Source organism: Equus quagga, chromosome 12 (genome assembly GCF_021613505.1).
Source record: "Equus quagga isolate Etosha38 chromosome 12, UCLA_HA_Equagga_1.0, whole genome shotgun sequence".
NCBI classification, from domain to species: Eukaryota; Metazoa; Chordata; class Mammalia; order Perissodactyla; family Equidae; genus Equus; species Equus quagga.
In genome coordinates this window covers 41,341,539-41,360,727 of record NC_060278.1, presented here as the reverse complement: position 1 = coordinate 41,360,727, position 19,189 = coordinate 41,341,539, and the positions used below count along the sequence as shown (strand labels likewise).

Genomic DNA, 19,189 nt, shown 5'->3' with positions numbered 1-19,189 from the left:
ATGACCACAATCCTACACAAAGTTGCTCTTAAAGTCAAATTGATTTTTCTATCAAAATGCCTTTTTCTTTTTTTTTTCCTTTCCATATTCACAACTTTGTGCATGGAGGCTGCCCAAAGGGCCCTTCTGTCTAATTCTAGGCTCTTCCTCCTAAATCTCCACATTTATGCCAGACAACTATTCCTTAAAAGAACACAACAAAACCCCCCAAATATACATACATATATGTTCACGACAGAAAATCTGGAATATAAGGCAACTGAGACAGAGAAAAGCATCTCCTGACACACAGCAGCAGGTCTGATGCGAGCAGGTGGCACCGGGGTGCTGGGGAATTCTGGACACTCCCAGCTGGGCGGGTGTTCTCCTGCTGGCATCAACAGTTCACAGAACATCGAGATCAGACAAGGCCACCCTGTGACCAGATGACCAACACAAAAACAAGACCGCCCGCCGCAGACTCACGTCCGAACACAGACAAAACATGACCACTGTCTAAGCCACAGAAATGCCGACACATCCCCATCTGGGTTGACGTGAGCCAGCGACTGCTGCTTCTCCCAATCACAGCTCGAGCCTTGCTCTAGCTTTCCTTCCTTCTGGATAAAATTTATGAAGCTTTCAATCACAAAATTACACCCGCTTTTTGAAAGCGATCAGAGCAAAGCCGCCTAAACTCTTTCCAACTCTATCACGAACACACATTGCTGGAGTCCTTCTGGCATCCTCTTCCCGAGTGGCCGCAGACCTCCCACCCCCTCGCTGCAGACGGCAACAAGCCCGACCTGTTCAACTACAGGCGTGTTCCTGGCTGGAGGGCACTGACGGAACAGAAAAGATAACCTGTAATTCCATCCCCTAGAGGCAAGCACTGTTAATATTTGAGTATATTTTCTTCTTGACTTTTTTCTCTATATTTCTTTACATAGTTGAAGTCTCCAGCCTATTCAGTTGTCTTCATTTTTCTCCCCTTCTCAGAAATCAGTGAACATGCTGGCTGTTGTTTTATAAACATTGTATTATCTTCTCATCTGGAAGACAAGTTCCGTATGGAAAGGTCATGTCTGATGTTTCTTCATTTCCCCACGGGATATGCACAACCAGGGACATATTTAGTTTACAATAAGTACTAGTTGACTGTGCAAAAGATCATTCCTTTAGGTTAATATTCTACTACCTTATTTTCTTAATAATTTTATCTTTGAAGTGGGGTACTTTGAGCATTTACCCCTGAGTCTGAGGGCTAGGAATGTCGGCAAACAGCACTAAAATTGCAGATGAAGGGAAGACGTAAAGTGGTTCCACAGTGTTGAGTACTATGGAGTGGATGAAACATGTCTGGAAGAATGAGCCAACCAGTCTTCCGGGTCTGAATCTCTAAGGCCCTGAACTCCACACACCTCACGTCAGGCATGTCTAGAAGCGAGAATCACTGCGATCTCTGCCTTTAGTTAGGGGCATCCCAGGGCAAGTGTAGAAGCATTATCATCATGTCATCGTAACTACAAGAAATTTAAAGAAACAAACTAGGATTGTATGCACGCGTATGTGCCTGTGTTGTGTATACCTACATACACACATACATTAACCAAAGCAAACAAAATCTCACTCTCATAGTTCCTCATGACAGAGCCGAGGAGAGGGAAAGAAATGCTTGGTACAAAGAAACAAGTCTACACAACTATGGCAGGGTTTCCTAACTCTGGCATTATTGATACACGGGGTCAGGTAACTCTTTGTGGCGGGGCTGTTTTGTGCAATGCAGGATGTTTAGTAACACCATCACTCCCCTGCCTGGTGATAAACAACTGTCCGCAGACACTGCCTACGGGTTAGGGGTGGGGTAGGCTGTTGTTGGTAAAATGGCCCTAGGTTGAGAGCCACTGAACTAAAGCAATGTGTTTTCACGGCTTTGACCACCAGCTATGTGCTGATGACAGGCAAAACTATAACCGAGCCAGAGGACTCTCCTGAACTCTCCACCACAGAACCTACCTCCTGCTGGCCGTCTCTGCCTGGATAACGCCCAGGCACTTGAAACTCGAATAATACCACCGCCTCATTCCCAAAACCGTATCTTGGAGGATATTCAGCTGTCCAAGCTGAGAATTCATCTTCCTTTTTCTTTACCCCTCAACTCTACAGTTAATCCAACGCCCTGTTAATTAGTACCTTTAAACAGTTCCCATATGTATGTCCTCTTTGCTAGTCCCCTGATAGTGCCTTAGTTCCAGCATGCTTACCTTTACAGCCTTTAGTTTCACCTTCCTCCAAGCTAACTTCCATACTGCTGTCAGTGGGGTCTTGTTTTTTTTTCAATTAAATGTTTTTTTTTTCTTCTTCATCTCCCCAAGGCCCCCCCAGTACATAGTTGTATATTTTAGTTGTGGGTCCTTCTAGTTGTGGCATGTGGGATGCCGCCTCAGCATGGCCTGATGAGTGGTACCATGTCCGTGCCGCCCAGGATCTGAACCGACAAAACCCTGGGCCGCCGATGCAGAGCACGCGAACTCAACCACTTGGCCATGGGGCCGGCCAGTGGCGTCTTTTTAACCCAAAAAGCTGATCATCCTTCTGTTCTCCCTCCTTTGGGAGATAGTTATGAACACTGCTATATGTAGTTTTAAGTAATGATGGTCCAGTGATGTAGGACCACAAAATCTTCCTTTGCCAACATAGAAAGAAAATACTAAAAAAAGGGCAAAGTTTAAAAATTTACTAGTGGCAACCAATAAAGAAAGGGGTAAATGTTCATGTTGTAAATGTTGAAAAGTGGGTGCCAAAGAAAGAGAAAATTCTGGAGTGGTCAGCAATTAGGCCCCCATTCCTGGGAAGCAGCATTGAGGAAAGAAGTTGACAAATCTTGTGAACATCCATTAATACTCCAATCTGGAGAGAAGCAGCCTGAGGACAAGATACCCCCAGGAAAAGTTAAAGACAAACCCTCAGACATACCATCAAGGGATTTTGGCAGCATCAGGAAGAACTGCCAAGATATGCCAGTCTCCAGGGGCTGTGCAGCACTGGGGGCACAACCCCATACCAATGAGATATGCTCTGTACAGACAGAGTAGGTCCAGGTATAAGACACTTCATAGGGCATCTTTGAGAAGAGAATAAGCTCAGGCTTCCCCATGAGGGTTAACTTACTACCAGTTTAGCTCCCTTTCCTACCCCTAGGCTGTAAAAATGTAGATAAAAACAATTAAGCAGACGTCAAATTCTAATGGGTAAGGGGTAGGAAGATGGGTCCAGGTGGAGAATGCATCCACTCTATATTAGGATCAAGAGGAGGTGGGGTTGGAGTAACCATCCAGATGAAGAGAAAGAAGCAACGCAATGGGAAGGGAGGGAGGGAGGGAGGAAGGAGAAAAGGAAAAAGAAAAAGAAGACTAAGTTAATCACAGTGAATGCAAAAATTAAAGACAAAATACAAAACTAAAGCAATTAGACAAAAGATATGGAAGACACAGGAGATTTAATGTAAGAATAATTGGTGATGTTGGAGAAGTACATCCAATAAATGAATCAGAGAAAGTCTTCAGACATGCCACACAGAAAATTTTCCCTGGAATGAAGGCAGAATTGCATCCACAGAATAAAAAGCTACACCAGATTTTAGTTCCTCTCCACTCAAAATAAACCCACACTATCACCACCACCAGCAATAACAAAAAAGGTAACAGACAGTGACATATCTTAGTTCAGTTATTAAGCTTCAAAGATAAAGGATTTTTCAGAGATCCAAGCAGAGAAAGTCAGTCACCTAGCAAGGGGAAAACAACAATCAGACTAGCCTCAGACATCTTTACAGACATACTCAATGTCCAAAAAGGATGCTGTAATTTCTACAAAGACCAGAAAGAAAGACTGTGCGACCAAGGAAAAATCATTCCTGGCTAATACGCCATTCAAGTCTAAAGACGACAGGCAGACATTCTTAATCACGAAAAGAACCCAGGGAATAGAGCTGAATAAACAAACTATTAATAAGTAGAACAAACCTCATGAAATATAGTCAACCAAAAGACAAAACACCATAGACCAGAAAACATATAAAAGCCGTGGGCAAAGTGCTGGTTGTGAGTACTGTATCTATTTAAACATGAAACTAAGAATGTGACTCTATAACAGAATGAAAATGTGAAGACACTGGACAAGAAAAAACCTATAGAAAACAACTGAGAAGTGGAAGGAAGGAAAGACAGAGATCCTAATGATCTAAACTTCAGAGAGGAAATTAAACCAACGCCATCTACAATGAAAAATGTACTTGAGGGGCCGGCCCCGTGGCCGAGTGGTTAAGTCCCTGCGCTCCGCTTCGGAGGCCCAGGGTTTCGTTGGTTCGGATCCTGGGCGCGGACATGGCACGACTTGTCAGGCCACGTTGAGGCAGCGTCCCACATGCCACAACTAGAAGGACCCACAACTAAGATATACAACTATTTACTGGGGGGATTCGGGGAGAAAAAGCACACATACACACAAAAAAAGTGTACTTGAAAAAAGAATGACTTAGCTGCTTAGTAACTTTATTAATCTTTTTTTAAAAGTTTCAATCCTTAGAGTGATTCTTTAGGGAAAGAATATCTTTTATGGAAAAGAAACATTTACTGGAAGTTTAATAATTCCTTTAGCTTTGTTCTCTTTTAAATTTCAAATAAATTTAACTTTATTTAAATAGTGTTAAGTTCATTCCTCTTCCTCCTCCTCATTCACTCAAGCACCCACCCATCCACCACCCACGCTGCATAAAGAAGTTTGGAAAGATGCCTGTGCTAAGTGCTAATGCAGATTATTCTGTGGTAGTACAATTTAGGGTGATTTGTTTTCTTCTTTGTATTTTGTATGCACTACTTGTTTTTATAAAAATAGCAAAGTCAATACTGTACAGGCATCTTAAAAGTTGGCATACACCAACATGGAGGAAAGAATTAAAAATTGTGGTTTTAAAATTCAATTTTTCTCTGGATATTTATAATGGGCCTGTATCTATTTACTTTCCATCTCCAAAAGTTTCTGTTCTATTTCAAATATGCTCTGAAGACAATTCCTCTAAAGTAACAAAGATCAAAAAATCAAAGTGTGATTAGAGTGACATCTCCAGCACATCAGTTGAGCATTTAACTCTAACCATCCCTTTTATTTTAAGCAAATAAAAAAGAGCGGATGGCCTCTTCAATGACCAAAAACAGCTCACCTTCTCCTTTCGGAGATATGCAGGCTGGGCAAATATTTACAGCTACAGAAAAGAAAGGGACTAGGCATCCTAAATTACTACTTGTCTGTTTTTAAAACGAGAGAAACATAACACAAAAATATACCATTTCCTTTAACTCACTTTTGTGATCGTTTTTAAGATGGCGAGACGATCTGCTGGGGGCGGCAGACCCACAAAGAGTGTCTTATCCAGCCGGCCTGGGCGCAGGATTGCAGGGTCAATGATATCTAGAGAAGAAGGGACAAAAAAGTCTTAAGTAAATAAAATGGAATTCTCATTTATTTATTTTACTGAGGTCATATGGGCTTATAACATTGTCTAATTTGGGGTGTACCTTATTATACATCGGTTTCTATATGGACTGCATTGTGCTCACCACTAATAGTCCAGTTTTCATCTGTCACCATACATATGTGCCCCTTTATCCCTTTTGCCCTCTCCCCCACCCCCTTCAAATAGAATCTTTTAAAAAATATAATTAACGTGAGAGATGGGAAGAGGATATTTTTTTAAAGAACAAAATTGATAAATTAGACTTTATTAAAATTAAAAGCTTCTTCTCATCAGAATATGTCCTTCAGAAAGTGGAAAGTCCAGCCCTCCCTTCCTGCCCCAAACCTGCCTTCCTCCAGGATTCTCTCTCTCAGACAGTGACCGCCGCCTGCCCCCAGACACAAGGCAGGTCTCTCCCTTCCCTCTGACCAGAGACACGTCCTATCAACTCCATCGAGTCCGCCTCCCACTACCCAGACCCTCGGTCAAGGCCAAACGTAACATCCTGCTAACCAGTCCTGCTTCTACACTTGCCCTCGCTGGGACCCCCTACAATGCCACCAGGGCTATCTCCCCAAACACACACCCAGCCCTCTCAGCGGCTGCTCCCCACCGCAGAAGGAAGGGTAGCACTTGCAGTGTCATGCTAGAGCGCTGCGTGACCAGCCTGTCTAAGGGCCATCTGACCATGGGGGGAGGTTCTCAAACATCCTGTCTCAGAAACCCTTTGCACTTTACAAAATTATTGAGGACCCCCTTTATCCCTAGGCAGCCACTAATCTGTTATGTTAATATAGATTACTTGGCATTTTCTAGAATTTCATATAAGTGGAATCATACAATATGTACTCTATCCACTTATGTTTATTCATAATTATTCTGAGATTCGTCATTGTTACGTGTATTAGTACTTAATTCTCTCTTATTGCTGAGTAGTATTCCACGGCCTGGATACGCTGCACATTTGTTTTTCTATTCTTCCGTGGACAAACATTTCGTTTGTTTCCAGTTTTGGACTACTACAGTAAAGCTGCTATGAACACTCGTGCACAAGTCTTTGTATATGCTTTCATTTTGCTCTGGTAAACCCTTAGGTGTGGGATGCAAAGTAGTATGGCTATATCACACAGTAGGTGTATGCTTAACTTCTAAAAGCCAACGAATTGTTTTCCAAACTAGCTGTACACCCCACTGGCAGCGCATGAGAGCTCCAGTTCCTCTGTATCCTCGCCCACACTTGGTATATTTAGTCTTTCTAATTTCAGTCACTCTAAGGTTTGTGGTGATACCTCACTGTGGCTTTCATTTGCATTTCCCCAGTGACTAATGATACTGAGCACCTTTTCATATATTTGCCACCTGTATACCTTCCATAGTGAAGTGTCTGTACAAATCTTCTGCCTGTTTTTGTTTTTTGTTGTTCTTGTTGAGTTTTGAGAGTTCATTATATATTCTGGGTATAAATCCTTCATCAGATATATATTTTGCAAGTATTTTCTCCCAGTGTGTGGTTTGTCTTTGAATTCTCTTTGTGGCATCTTTTGAAGAGCAGTTCAACTTACGCATTTGCTCTAAAAGACTGTGCTTTTGGTGTCACATCTAAGAAATCGTTGCTTAATCCCAGGTAGAAAGTTTCCTCCCATGTTTTCTTCAGGTCGTTTTATAGCTTTGAGTCTTCACTGGCCTTCGATCCATCTGACTTAGCTTTTTGAAATTGAGGTCACAGGGGCTTACAACATGTAAATTTCAGGTGTACATCATTTCTTTTGATTTCTGTATAGACTGCATCATGTTTACCACCAAAAGTCTAGTTGCCTCTGTCACCGCACACCTGTGCTCCTTTACCCCTTTCAACCTCCCACTGCCCCTTTCCCCCTGGTAACCACCAATCTGTTCTCCGTATCTATGTGTGTGTTTATCTTCCGCATATGAGTGAAGTCATAGGGTAATTGTCTTTCTCCATCTTCCTTCCTTCCTTAGCATAATACTCTCTCAAGTCCATCCATGTTGTTGCAAATGGCAAGATTTCATCTTTCCTATGGATGAATAGTAGTACGTTGTATATATATACCACATCTTTGTCCATTCATCCATTGATGGACACTTAGGTTGCTTTTAAGTCTTGGCTATTGTGAATAATGCTGTAATAAACATAGGGTTGCATATATCTTTTCAAATTAGTGTTTCTGTGTTCTTTGTATAGATTCCCAGAAGTGGAATAGCTGGATCATATGGTATTTCTACTTTTAATTTTTTGAAGAACCTCCATACTGTTCTTCATAGTCTCTGCACCAATTTATATTCCTACCAGCAGTATATGAGGGTTCCCTTTTCTCCACAGTCTCTCCAACATTTGCTATTTTTTGTCTTTTTAATAAGAGTCATTCTAACGGGCATGACATAACATCTCACTGTAGCTTTGATTTGCATTTCCCTGATAATTAGTGATGCTGAATATCTTTTCATGTGCCTGTTGGCCATCTGTATACCTCCTTTGGAAAAAGTCTGTTCATATCCTCTGCCTATTTTGTGATCAGTTGTATGAGTTCTTTATATATTTTGGATATTATATTAATATCTTATCGAATATACGATTTGAAAATATTTTCTCCCAATTGGTAGGTTGTCTTTTTGTTTTGTTGATGGTTTCCTTTGCCATGCAGAAGCTTTTTAGTTTGATGCAGTCCCATTTGTCTATTTTTTCTTTTGTTTCCCTTGCCTGAGGAGACATGATATTCAAGAAGATACTGCTAAGACCAACGTCAAAGAGCATACTGCCTATGTTTTCTTCCAGGAGTTTCATGGTTTCAGGTCTTACATTTAAGTCTTTAATCCATTTTAAGTTAATTTTTGTGTATGGTGTAAGATAATGGTCTATTTTCATTCTTTTGCATGTGTCTGTCCAGTTTTCCCAACACCATTTATTGAAGAGACTTTCCTTTCTCCATTGTATGCTCTTGGCTGCTTTGTCCAAAATTAGCTGTCCATAGACGTGCAGGTTTATTTCTGGACTCTTAATTCTGTTCCATCGATCTATCTGTTTTTCTGCCAGTACCATGCTGTTTTGATTACCATAGCTTTGTAGTATATTTTGAAATCAGGGAGTGTGATACCTCCAGCTTTGTTCTTTTTTCTCAGGATTGCTTTGGCTATTCAGGATCTTTTGTTGTACCATATAAATTTTAGGATTCTTTGTTCTATTTCCATGAAAAACGTTGTTGGGATTCTGATAGAGATTTCACTGAATCTGTAGATTGCTTTAGATAATAGACATCTCACCTATGTTACTTCTTCCAATCCATGAGCATGGAATAGCTTTCCATTTCTTTGTGTCTTCTTCAATTTCTTTCAGCGTCTTAACAGTTTTCAGCGTACAGGTTGTTCACCTCCTTGGTTAAATTTATTCCTAGAGGGGCCAGCCCCGTGGCTAAGTTCACGTGCTTCACTTCGGCGGCCCAGGGTTTTGCTGGTTGGGATCCTGGGCACGGACATGGTACTGCTTGCCAGGCCATGCTGGGGTGGTGACCCACACAGCACAACCAGAGACACTCACAACTAGAATTTACAACTATGTACTGGGGGTTTTTGGGAAAAGGAGGGGGAAAAAAAGATCGGCAACAGATGTTAGCAGGTGCAATCTTTAAAAAAAAAAAATTTATTCCTAGATTTTGTTGTTTTTGCAGCTGTAAATGGGATTGTAATCTTGATTTCTCTTTCTGCTAGTTCATTGTCAGTATATAGAAATGCTACTGATTTTTGTTTGTTGATTTTGTACTCTCCTCCTTTACTGCATTTGCTAATTAACAGGGTTTTTTTGTGGATTCTTTAAGGTTTCTATATATAGAATCATGTCATACCCCAATAGTGACAGTTTTACTTCTTCCTTTCCAATTTGGATCCCTTTTCTTTCTTTTTCTTGCCTAATTGCTCTGGCTAGGACTTCCAATACTATGCTGAATAAAAGCAGTGAGAGTAGGCATCCTCGTCTGGTTCCTATTCCTAGGGGAATAACTTTCAGTTTTTCAACGTTGAGTAAGATGTCGGCTGCGGGTTTCTCACATATGGCCTTTATTATGTTGAGGTACTTTCCTCCTATATCCATTTTATTGGCAGTTTTTACCATAAATGGATGTTGTATCTCGTCCAATGCTTTCTCTGCATCTATTGAGAGGATCATGTGATTTTTATTCTTCATTTTGTTAATGTGGTGTTTACCTTGATTGATTTGTGGATGTTGAACCATCCCTGCATCCCTGGAATAAATCTCACTTGATCGTGGTGTATGATCGTTTTAATGTATTATATTCAATTTGCTAATATTTTGTTGAGGATTTTTGCATCTATGTTCTTCAGTGATACTAGTCTCTAATTCTACTTCTTTGTGTTCTCCTTGTCTGTTTTTGGTATCAGGGTAATGGTGGCCTTGTAAAATGAGTTAAGAAGCATCCTGTCCTTTTCAAATTTCTTGAAGAGTTTGAAAAGGATAGGTATTAAACTTTCTTTGAATGTTTGGTAGATTCACCCGAGAAGCCATCTGGTCCTGGACTTTCATTTTTTGCGAAGTTTTTTAAGATTACTGTTTTACTCTCTTTACTTATGATTGGTCTACTCAGATTTTCTATTTCTTCTTGATTCAGTTTTGGGAAGTTGTATGATTTTAAGAGTTTATCCCTTTCTCCTAGGTTATCCAATTTGTTGGCATATTGTTTTTCATAGTATCCTCTTATAATCCTTTGTATTTCTGGGGTATCTGTTGTAATTCGTCTGCTTTCATTTCTGATTTTATTTATTTGAGCTTTTTCTTTTTTTTTCTTAGTGAGTCTGGCTAACGGTTTGTCAATTTTGCTTATCTTTTCAAAGAACCAGCTCTTAGTTTCACTGATTTTTCCTGTTGTCTTTTTGGTCCCTTTTGAGTTAATTTTTTTTCTTTTTTTTTAAGATTTTATTTTTTTCCTTTTTCTCCCCAAAGCCCCCCCGGTACATAGTTGTGTATTCTTCGTTGTGGGTCCTTCTAGTTGTGGTATGTGGGACGCTGCCTCAGCGTGGTTTGATGAGCAGTGCCATGTCCGCGCCCAGGATTCGAACCAACGAAACACTGGGCCCCCCGCAGCGGAGCGCGCGACCTTAACCACTCAGCCACGGGGCCAGCCCCCCTTTTGAGTTAATTTTTGCAGGTGGTAAGAGGTATAGATTAAAGTACATTTTTCTTGTATATGGATATCTGATTGTCCCAGTACTATTTCTTGAAAAGTCTAACCTTTCTCCACTGCATTGCCTTTGTGCTTTATAAAAAAATCAGCTGTCCAGATATGTGTGGGAATATTTTTGGATTTTATTATGTTCCATTGATCTATATATTTATGTCTATACCAGCAACAGGCTATGGAAACAACTTCTAACTTAAATATACAAATACAGATCTTAAAGCCAGATTCACATGCCCAAAAATAAAGCCTGATGTAAACAATTCTGATTATAATTAGAAAGCATTCTTAGTGTATGACTTTGATAATCACTTAATATCTCTGACTGACAAATACCACATTTAGTATTACATACTTTAAGAAATTATTTACTTATTTTATTTACAGTAAAAAGCATCCTGAGCACTTTATTTTAGTACTAGATAATTTAAACTACGCTCCACCAAAGCTCCTACAAAATTCTACGTATTACATCATTTCTTAAAGAAAATCTAGTACTGTCCGTCTAGAACTCCTATGTACTAACCTGCTTTTTGGCACTGTAGAAGAGCTTAAATACTAGAGAGAAGTGTGCAAGGGACGGAAGTTCTAAGAAGTGAAAGAGGCTGGCTCATACCCAACACCTCCATTTGACTAACAGGCATCTTAAACCTGACAGATAAATCTCTCATGTTTTCCCATCTCCTCATCAAACAGAGCCCCATCATTGCCTTTCCCATCTTGCTTAATGCCAACTCACCCTTCCAGTTTCTTAGGCCTAAAACCTGGAGTCATGCTTGATTCCACTCTTCTAAATCCATATCCAATCCATTAGCAAGTCCTGTCAACTCTATGACACAATACATCCAGATTCTTTCTATGTCCATGGCTACTGCCTGGTTCAAATAACCAACATCTTACACTTAGATTATCGTTATAGCTTCCAAACTAGTTGTGTTCTCTATCTAACTGCGTCAGAGACAGAACCTTGAGGTGGAAGACTCAAGATAACAATTCTTATATTTGCAATGAAAAAGTCACCAACAATCCCCAAGCTTTAAAAACAAAATCTGTTTACTTGCAAATAAGAAGGATGCCTGAAAAAGAATTCTCCCTTAGATCTGTTGATCAAGAAGCACCTACTGTTCTATCAAGTATTTAAAAAAAGCTAAAATTTAAGAGCTAATGAGAGCAACTTTCAACTTTAGGAAAACATTTACTTTGTTACAAATGGACCTGCAATTTTCAACAAAAGTGCCAAGACAATTCAATGGGGGAAAAGCTTAGTCCTGGCAACAAACAGTTCTGAGACAAGTGGACATCCACGTGCAAAAGGATGAATTTGGACACCTTCCTCAGAACGTTCACAAAAATTAACTCAAAATAGATCAAAGACCTAAATGTCAGCACTAAAAGTATAAAACTCTCTCAGAAGAAAATATAGCAGTTAATCTTTGTGACCTTGGGTTAGGCAATGATTTCTTAGATATGACATCAAAAGTGTATGTGATTAAAAAAAAAAAAAAGGATAAACTGGACTTTACCAAAATTTAAAACTTTTCTTTTTCTTGTGTTTCTATTATTTTTTTATTGAGGTATAATTGATATACAACACTATAATAGTTTCAGATACAACATAATGATTTGATATGTGTATATACTGCAAAATGACCACCACAATAAGTCTACTTAACATCTATCACCATACATAATTTTTTTTCTTTGATGAGAACTTTTAAGATTTGCTCTCTTAGCAACTTTCAAATATGCAACAGAGTATTAACAACTACAGTTGCCATGCTGTATATCACGTACACCATCTCATGACACATTTATTTTGTAACTGGAAGTTTGTACCTTTGGACGCCCTGTACCCATTTCGCCCACCCCCCACCTCTGGCAACCACCAAACTGTTCTCTGTATCTATGAGCTTGGTTTTTTTGTTTTGTTTAGATTCCACATGTAAGTGAGATCATAACAGTATTTGCCTTTCTCTGTCTGACTTATTTCACTTAGCATAATGCCCTCGAGGTCCATCCATGTTGTCGCAAATGGCAGGACTTGATTCTTTTTTATGGCTGAATAATATATACACCACATTTTCTTTATCCATTTATCTGTCAGCGGACATTTAGGTTGTCTCCACAGCTTGGCTATTACAAATAATGCTGCAACAAACATGCGCGTGCATATATCTTTTTAAGTTAGTGTTTCTGTTTTCTTTGAAGAAATACCCAGAAGAGGGATTTCTGGATATGGTAGTTCTACTTTCAATTTTTTGAGGAACCTCCGTACTGTTTTCCACAGTGGCTGCACCAATTTACATTCCCATCAACAGTGCACAAGAGTTCCCTTTTCTCCATTTCTCCACATCCTCACCAACAGTTGTTATTTCTTGTCTTTTTTTTTTTTTTTTTAAGATTGGTACCTGAGCTAACATCTGTTGTCAACCTTTTTCTTTCCCTTCTTCTTCTTCTTCTTCTCCCCAAAGCCCCCCAGTACAGTTGTATATTCTAGTTGTGGGTCCTTCTGGGTGTGCTATGTGGGACGCCGCCTCAGCACGGCCTGATGAGCGGTGCCATGTCTGCCCCCAGGGTCCGAACTGGCGAAACCCCAGGCTACTGAAGCGGAGCATGCGAACTTAACCACTCAGTCACGGGACTGGCCCCTATTTCTTGTCTTTTTTTATTTGAAAAAATTTTCTTTTAGGGGCAGGCCTGGTGGCACAGCGGTTAAGTGCGCACGTTCCACTTCTAGGCAGTCCGGGGTTTTCCGGTTCGGATCCTGGGTGTGGACATGGCACCTCTTGGCAAAAGCCATGCTGTGGGAGGCATCTCACATATAAAGTAGAGGAAGACGGGCATGGATGTTAGCTCAGGGCCAGTCTTCCTCAGCAAAACGAGGAGGACTGGCAGTAGTTAGCTCAGGGCTAATCTTCCTAAAAAAAAAAATCTTTCCTGTTGATGAGGACGATTGGCCCTGAGCTAATATCTCTGCCAGTCTTCCTCTATTTTGTATGTGGGACACTGCCACAGCCTCAGCTTGATGAGCAGTGTGTAGGTCTGTGCCTGGGATCTGAACCTGCGAACCCTGAGCCGCTGAAGTGGAGCACACAAACTTAACCACTATGCTGCCAGGCCAGCCCCAAGAACATCTATTTTTAAATGTATGTAGGTCATCGATGCAATGGGGCTTGTAATGGGCAAAGGGATGGCTGAGGTGCAGTGAGAGGAAGACGATACTCAAGGACACTGGAAAGGACAAAACACACTAGGTGACAATGTATCTGTGTTTCCTGTCGCTGGCTAAACTCAACATCAACCACCATATTCTGTCTGGGCTTCATCACAACTAAGGAGAATTAAAGAGATCAGGGAAAAAAAAGACCCAAGAGGAAAGGTGCCTGAGGGAGAGGATTTAAGCCAAACCTAGTGCCACTGAAGGACCTGTTATTTTCTAAAGAGATTAAACTAAAAGATAAAAGTGTTTACAATAAACACATATGAAAAATGGTGAGTGTGTTCAAAATAGAAGAGGTTATGACAGTAGCCCAAAGGCTGTCTTCTTGAAATCTGTTAGAGATCCGTATTTGCTTAGGAAAGGTAGAATGTGATTCTGCCCAAAGGTGAGACTTTCAAGCTTTCTTCTAGGATGACTCCGTGATTTTACGACCTAATGATTGCTCCTATTACCAAAAGTACTCATGACAGTGATACTATTTACTAAACAGCTACTTGCCACACACCGTGGTAGATACTTTTGTGACAATCCTGCCCATTAGGCATTATTATCTTCATTTTACAGATGACGAAATGATGATTAGCAAGATGAAGTAATATATGCCCAAGGCTAATGTGGTATAATAAAGATTACATTTGGCTGACTCGAAAGGCAAGGGAAACAAAAGCAAAAATAAACAAATGTGACTACATCAAGCTGAATAGCTTCTGCACAGGGAGGGAACCATCACCAAAACAAAAAGGCAACCTACTGAATGAGAGAAGATACGTGCAGATCGTATGTCTGATACGGAGTTAATACCCAAAATATATAAAAAACTCATACAACTCAACAACAACAACAAAACAGCCCAATTAAAAAACGGGCAGAGGATCTGAATAGACATTTTTCCAAAGAAGACAAACAGATGGCCAACAAGCCCATGAAAATACGTTCAACATCACTAATCACCAGGGAAATGCAAACCAAAAGCACAATGAGATATCACCTCACCTGTTAGAACAGCTGTTATCAAAAAGACAACAAGTAACAAGTGTTGGCAAGGATGTGGAGAAAAGGGAACCCTTGTACACTGTTGCTAGAATTGTAAACTGGTGCAGCCTCTAGGGAAAATAGGCTGGAAGTTCCTCAAAAAATTAAAAATGGAGGCTGGCCCCACGGGCCAGTGGTTGGGTTCGCGCGCTCTGGTTCAGTGGCCCAGGGTTTCGCTGGTTTGGATCCTGGACACAGTCATGGCATCACTCATCAAGCCATACTGAGGCGGCATCCCACGTGCCACAACTAGAAGGACCCACAACTAAATATATACAACTAAGTACCAGGGGGCTTTGGAGAGAAAAAGGAAAAATAAAATCTTTAAAAATAAATAAATAAAAAATGGACCTTGAGGGTGAAACAAGTCAAAAAGAAAAAGAAAGACAAATTCCATACGATTTCACTCATATGTGGAATTTAAACAAAACAAAAACAAATTCATAGATACAGAGATCATGGTTACCAGCGGGGAAGGGTTCGGGGGGGGGGGGGGGGGGGAAGGGAGTCAAGTGTATGGTGATGGATGGTAACTAGACTTTTGGGGGGTGATCACCTTGCAGTGTATACAGATGTCAAATTATAATGTTGTACACCTGAAACACACAAAAGTAAAAAGAATACGTTTGGTCTTTGCCCCTGGTTCCTGATATAGGGCTTCAAAAATCCGTGGAATTTTCTGAGTTGCAGGAATGTCTTTGTTACACTACTGAGATGACCCAAGGTTGGCCCCAAGCTATCTTCAGGATGAGGCTGGTTACCAGAAAGACCAACCACGTGATTAGAGGGTTGGAACGCGGAGCCAGACCTCTGGGAAGGGGAGGTGGGCTGGAGACTGAGTTTATGACATGGCTAATGGCTCAATCAATCATGGCTACATAATGAAACTCCAAGAAAAACTCTAAGCTCCAGGGAGCTTCCTGGTTGATGAACACAATGAAGGGCCAAGAGGGTGATGCGCCCTGACTCCATGGGGAGAGCGCATGGAAGCTCCGCACCCACTCCCTGACCCAACCCTATGTGTATCCTTTTAACTGTAGTTTTCAATATAGTGCTTTCCTGCATTCTATTAGTTATTCTGGTGAATACTGAATCTGAGGGAGTCATGGGAATCCCCAAATTTGTAGCAAGCTGGTCAGAAGTGCAGGTGACCTGGAGACACCACGTGTGGCTGGTATCTGAAGCGAGGGCAGTCTTGTAGAGGACTGATCCTTCACTTGCAAGATCTGACACTAACTCCAGGTGGTTAGTGCCAGAACTGAATTACCATCTCCTCAGCTGATGTTAGACCGGTTGGGGTGGAAACAGAACAGTTACTAAGATATGAAGTGCTACAGCCAGGACTCAAAGTATAAACCATTAACAACTTGCAGTTTTTCATTTTAAAATGAAATGGTATATAATTCATGAACGTTTTAGTTTCCATAGTAACTTACGACAAATGAAAAACGACATCAGCTTGACAACTGAGAAATCCACTTAAAGCAATCAAAGGACCCTATCATTGCTGGCAGACATAGTTCACATAAATGTTGACGCAGGAGCAGCTATGCTAGAGTGGCTCATATGGATGGCAAAGCATTAAACAACATGAAGAGAATTTAGGATCCCAAGTAAACGCCATCTTCAGCGCTTTTGAAGTTTTCAGCCTTTTTCTAAATCCCTCACAGAGTGCCGAAGCTTGTAAACAATTTTAAATAACAGTTAAGCGCAGGTATAGGGAAATGCTTCCAGTATAAATCCTTAAAAACTTATCTTCAACCTCCAGACACAGTGAAAACAGTCTGGTTCTTGTTTCCTATAATCTTGAGAGAAATCATAGGACCTAAATTCTGATATTACTTTTGTGGTCAAAAGTGTACAAGGCAAGTGTTCTCTGCCAACAAGACAACTTCCTGAGTACCAACACAGAAGAACATCTCATGGAATCCAGGCAGCAACACTAAGTTTTTTATTATCGCTCACATAAAAGCTTTCTAAGGTTTTATTTCAACTTATGAACCACAAAGGGATTACCCAAACTTAATCTTCCTTTACTAGGATGTATATAAATTATATTACTTTTAAATGCTGAAAGTTTTTAAGACTCATGTGATTCATACTCTTCTTTCTTACCTGGCCTGTTAGTGGCTGCCATAATAAAAACCTGCTGACGTGTTTCTAGACCATCCATCTCTGTAAGCAGCTGATTCACCACCCGGACACTTGCCCCCGTCTAAAAAGAAATTAATACAGCGCCATCAGCTCCCAATAAAAAGAAAAACACATCACTGACTTTCTTTTCCATACAAAATAATACATTTGCAAACTTGAATGAAAGATCTTGTCAAAAGGGATAACGATGATCATTTTCTGAGGAGTCACTATATCCAGGCACGGCGTGCTTCCCCAGGAATCCTGTTATGACCCACAGTTTAGAAGAGGAAACTGAAGCTTAGAGAGGTTAAGTGATTTGTCCAAGGCCTCACAGCAAGATAGGGTAGACATGACACTCAATCTCAGGCCCAGCGGATTCCTAACTCTTATACCTCCGAGTTATTCAAAGATCTAACAGACACAATAAATTCCCCTTTGGGTGAATCTAGACTCGACTTTTAAATGTCAGATCAGACACCCCAGGACATCAGATGTTCCAGATCTTTCAACTTGGATGCCTCTTCTCTTTTCCTTGAAGCATATAGTATGAAGTATAGCTACCCCAGGGCAACACCCAAGAGAAAGGTTCAGGGAGGTTGGGGAATAGAGAGAGAAATTACTTGGAGACAGAAATTTTTAAAATGCATAATGGAGGAAATGAGAAAAGTGGTGCTGTGTTTCTTTTTGTCATTAACTGTCATTCTTCAACATAAATTTTATGTGGTAATGAGTTTAACTGCTGATTTCTCCAGAAAAAAATTTGGTGCACCTTATTATCATTTCCTGGAGACATAACAGTAATAGAAGATTAAGAGAATTATAATCCAGACTCAAAAAAATAAAGAAGTATTGGGTAAAAAAAAAACCCCAAACATTGTCCTACCTAAGCAAGACAAAAACCTCAGAATCAGTACAGGAAAAGGTTGATAGATTTTATTACAATTCTAACACTGCATATAATTAAAAAAAATTAAAGAGGGGGATAAGATTGGGAAAAATAGTAGCCTAACATATAACTAGACAATGGACTAATTTCCATCACACAGAAAAAGCTCCTATAAATCAATTTAAAAAAAAGAAAAACACTTTAATAGCAAAAGGGTCAAAGCATATGATCAGGCAATTCATAGAAGATGAAACACAAATTCACTGAAAACCATCAACTTCACTGACAATCAGGGACATGAATACTAAAATTTAATATCATGTTTTGCCAATAAAATTGAGAAAAATAAAAATATGGGGATTATCTATTGTTGACAAGGGTGCAGGAAATGGTTATTTACACACTGTTGGTGTGAGTACCTGGCAGTTTTTGTGAAGGATGATTTAGTATTATCTTTCAAAATACAACAGGTGTACATCTATCCTGAAATTATACTTCTAAAACCCTCACATGCTCCCCACATTTGCACAAAAAAATGGGATAAGAATGTTTACTACAGTTCTGTTTGTAGGAGAAACAGCCGGAAATGATGTAAATGTGTAAAACTGGGGAATTATCACACAAATTCTTCTGTAGCCAGACTGTGGAATATTTACGCAATAGTTAAAAAAATAATGTTAAGGACGTGGGAAAATCATCAAGACAAAATGACAACATTTATGTAACCAAAAAGCCTAGACCATATATGTTTTTAAGCCTATGGAAAATGTTCTAAAATGACCAACAGTAAACACTGAACAGTTAGCAGCAGGAACCTCCAAGAAGAGTAATAAGGAGAATAGGAAGAAAGACTTCCACTCTCTTCATACTTGTATTTATTTGAATTTTTCAGAAGTATGTGTTCACGTTTAACTTGTATAATGAGAAACAGAATACATTCTAATTGAAAATATTTCCAGAATGCCCTTCAGTGCGCACACCATCAGAATACAGAAATGTGTGGTAGCAGATATCCAAGCGAGAGAACCTGGAAGTTAGAAAAGCAGTTCTCAAGGCCACACACTTCTCCGAGGGCCAGCAGTGGACGGGCCCTCTCTCAAAGAACCCTTCCCAACTTACATCACCAGCTGGTAACAGAGAGCTGCTGCCAGCCTAGGAAAGGGGCTGTCGACACATGAAGGGTCTATTCATGGCAAAAGAGAAGGGAATAAAAAGGA

General features: G+C 40.2%; 1 protein-coding gene across 3 annotated transcripts in view; it reads right to left on the bottom strand.

Moving 5' to 3' along the window:
- Window positions 1-19,189, bottom strand: part of NVL (nuclear VCP like) — an 89,894-nt gene that overhangs the window by 27,173 nt on the left and 43,532 nt on the right. For all 3 annotated transcript variants that reach the window (XM_046679376.1, XM_046679377.1, XM_046679378.1), the window contains 2 exons: window positions 17,066-17,165; window positions 5,342-5,448 (listed from right to left, as the gene is read on the bottom strand). In XM_046679376.1, the coding sequence (XP_046535332.1) occupies window positions 5,342-5,448; window positions 17,066-17,165 (207 nt within the window). The remainder of the gene's footprint in view (window positions 1-5,341; window positions 5,449-17,065; window positions 17,166-19,189) is intronic.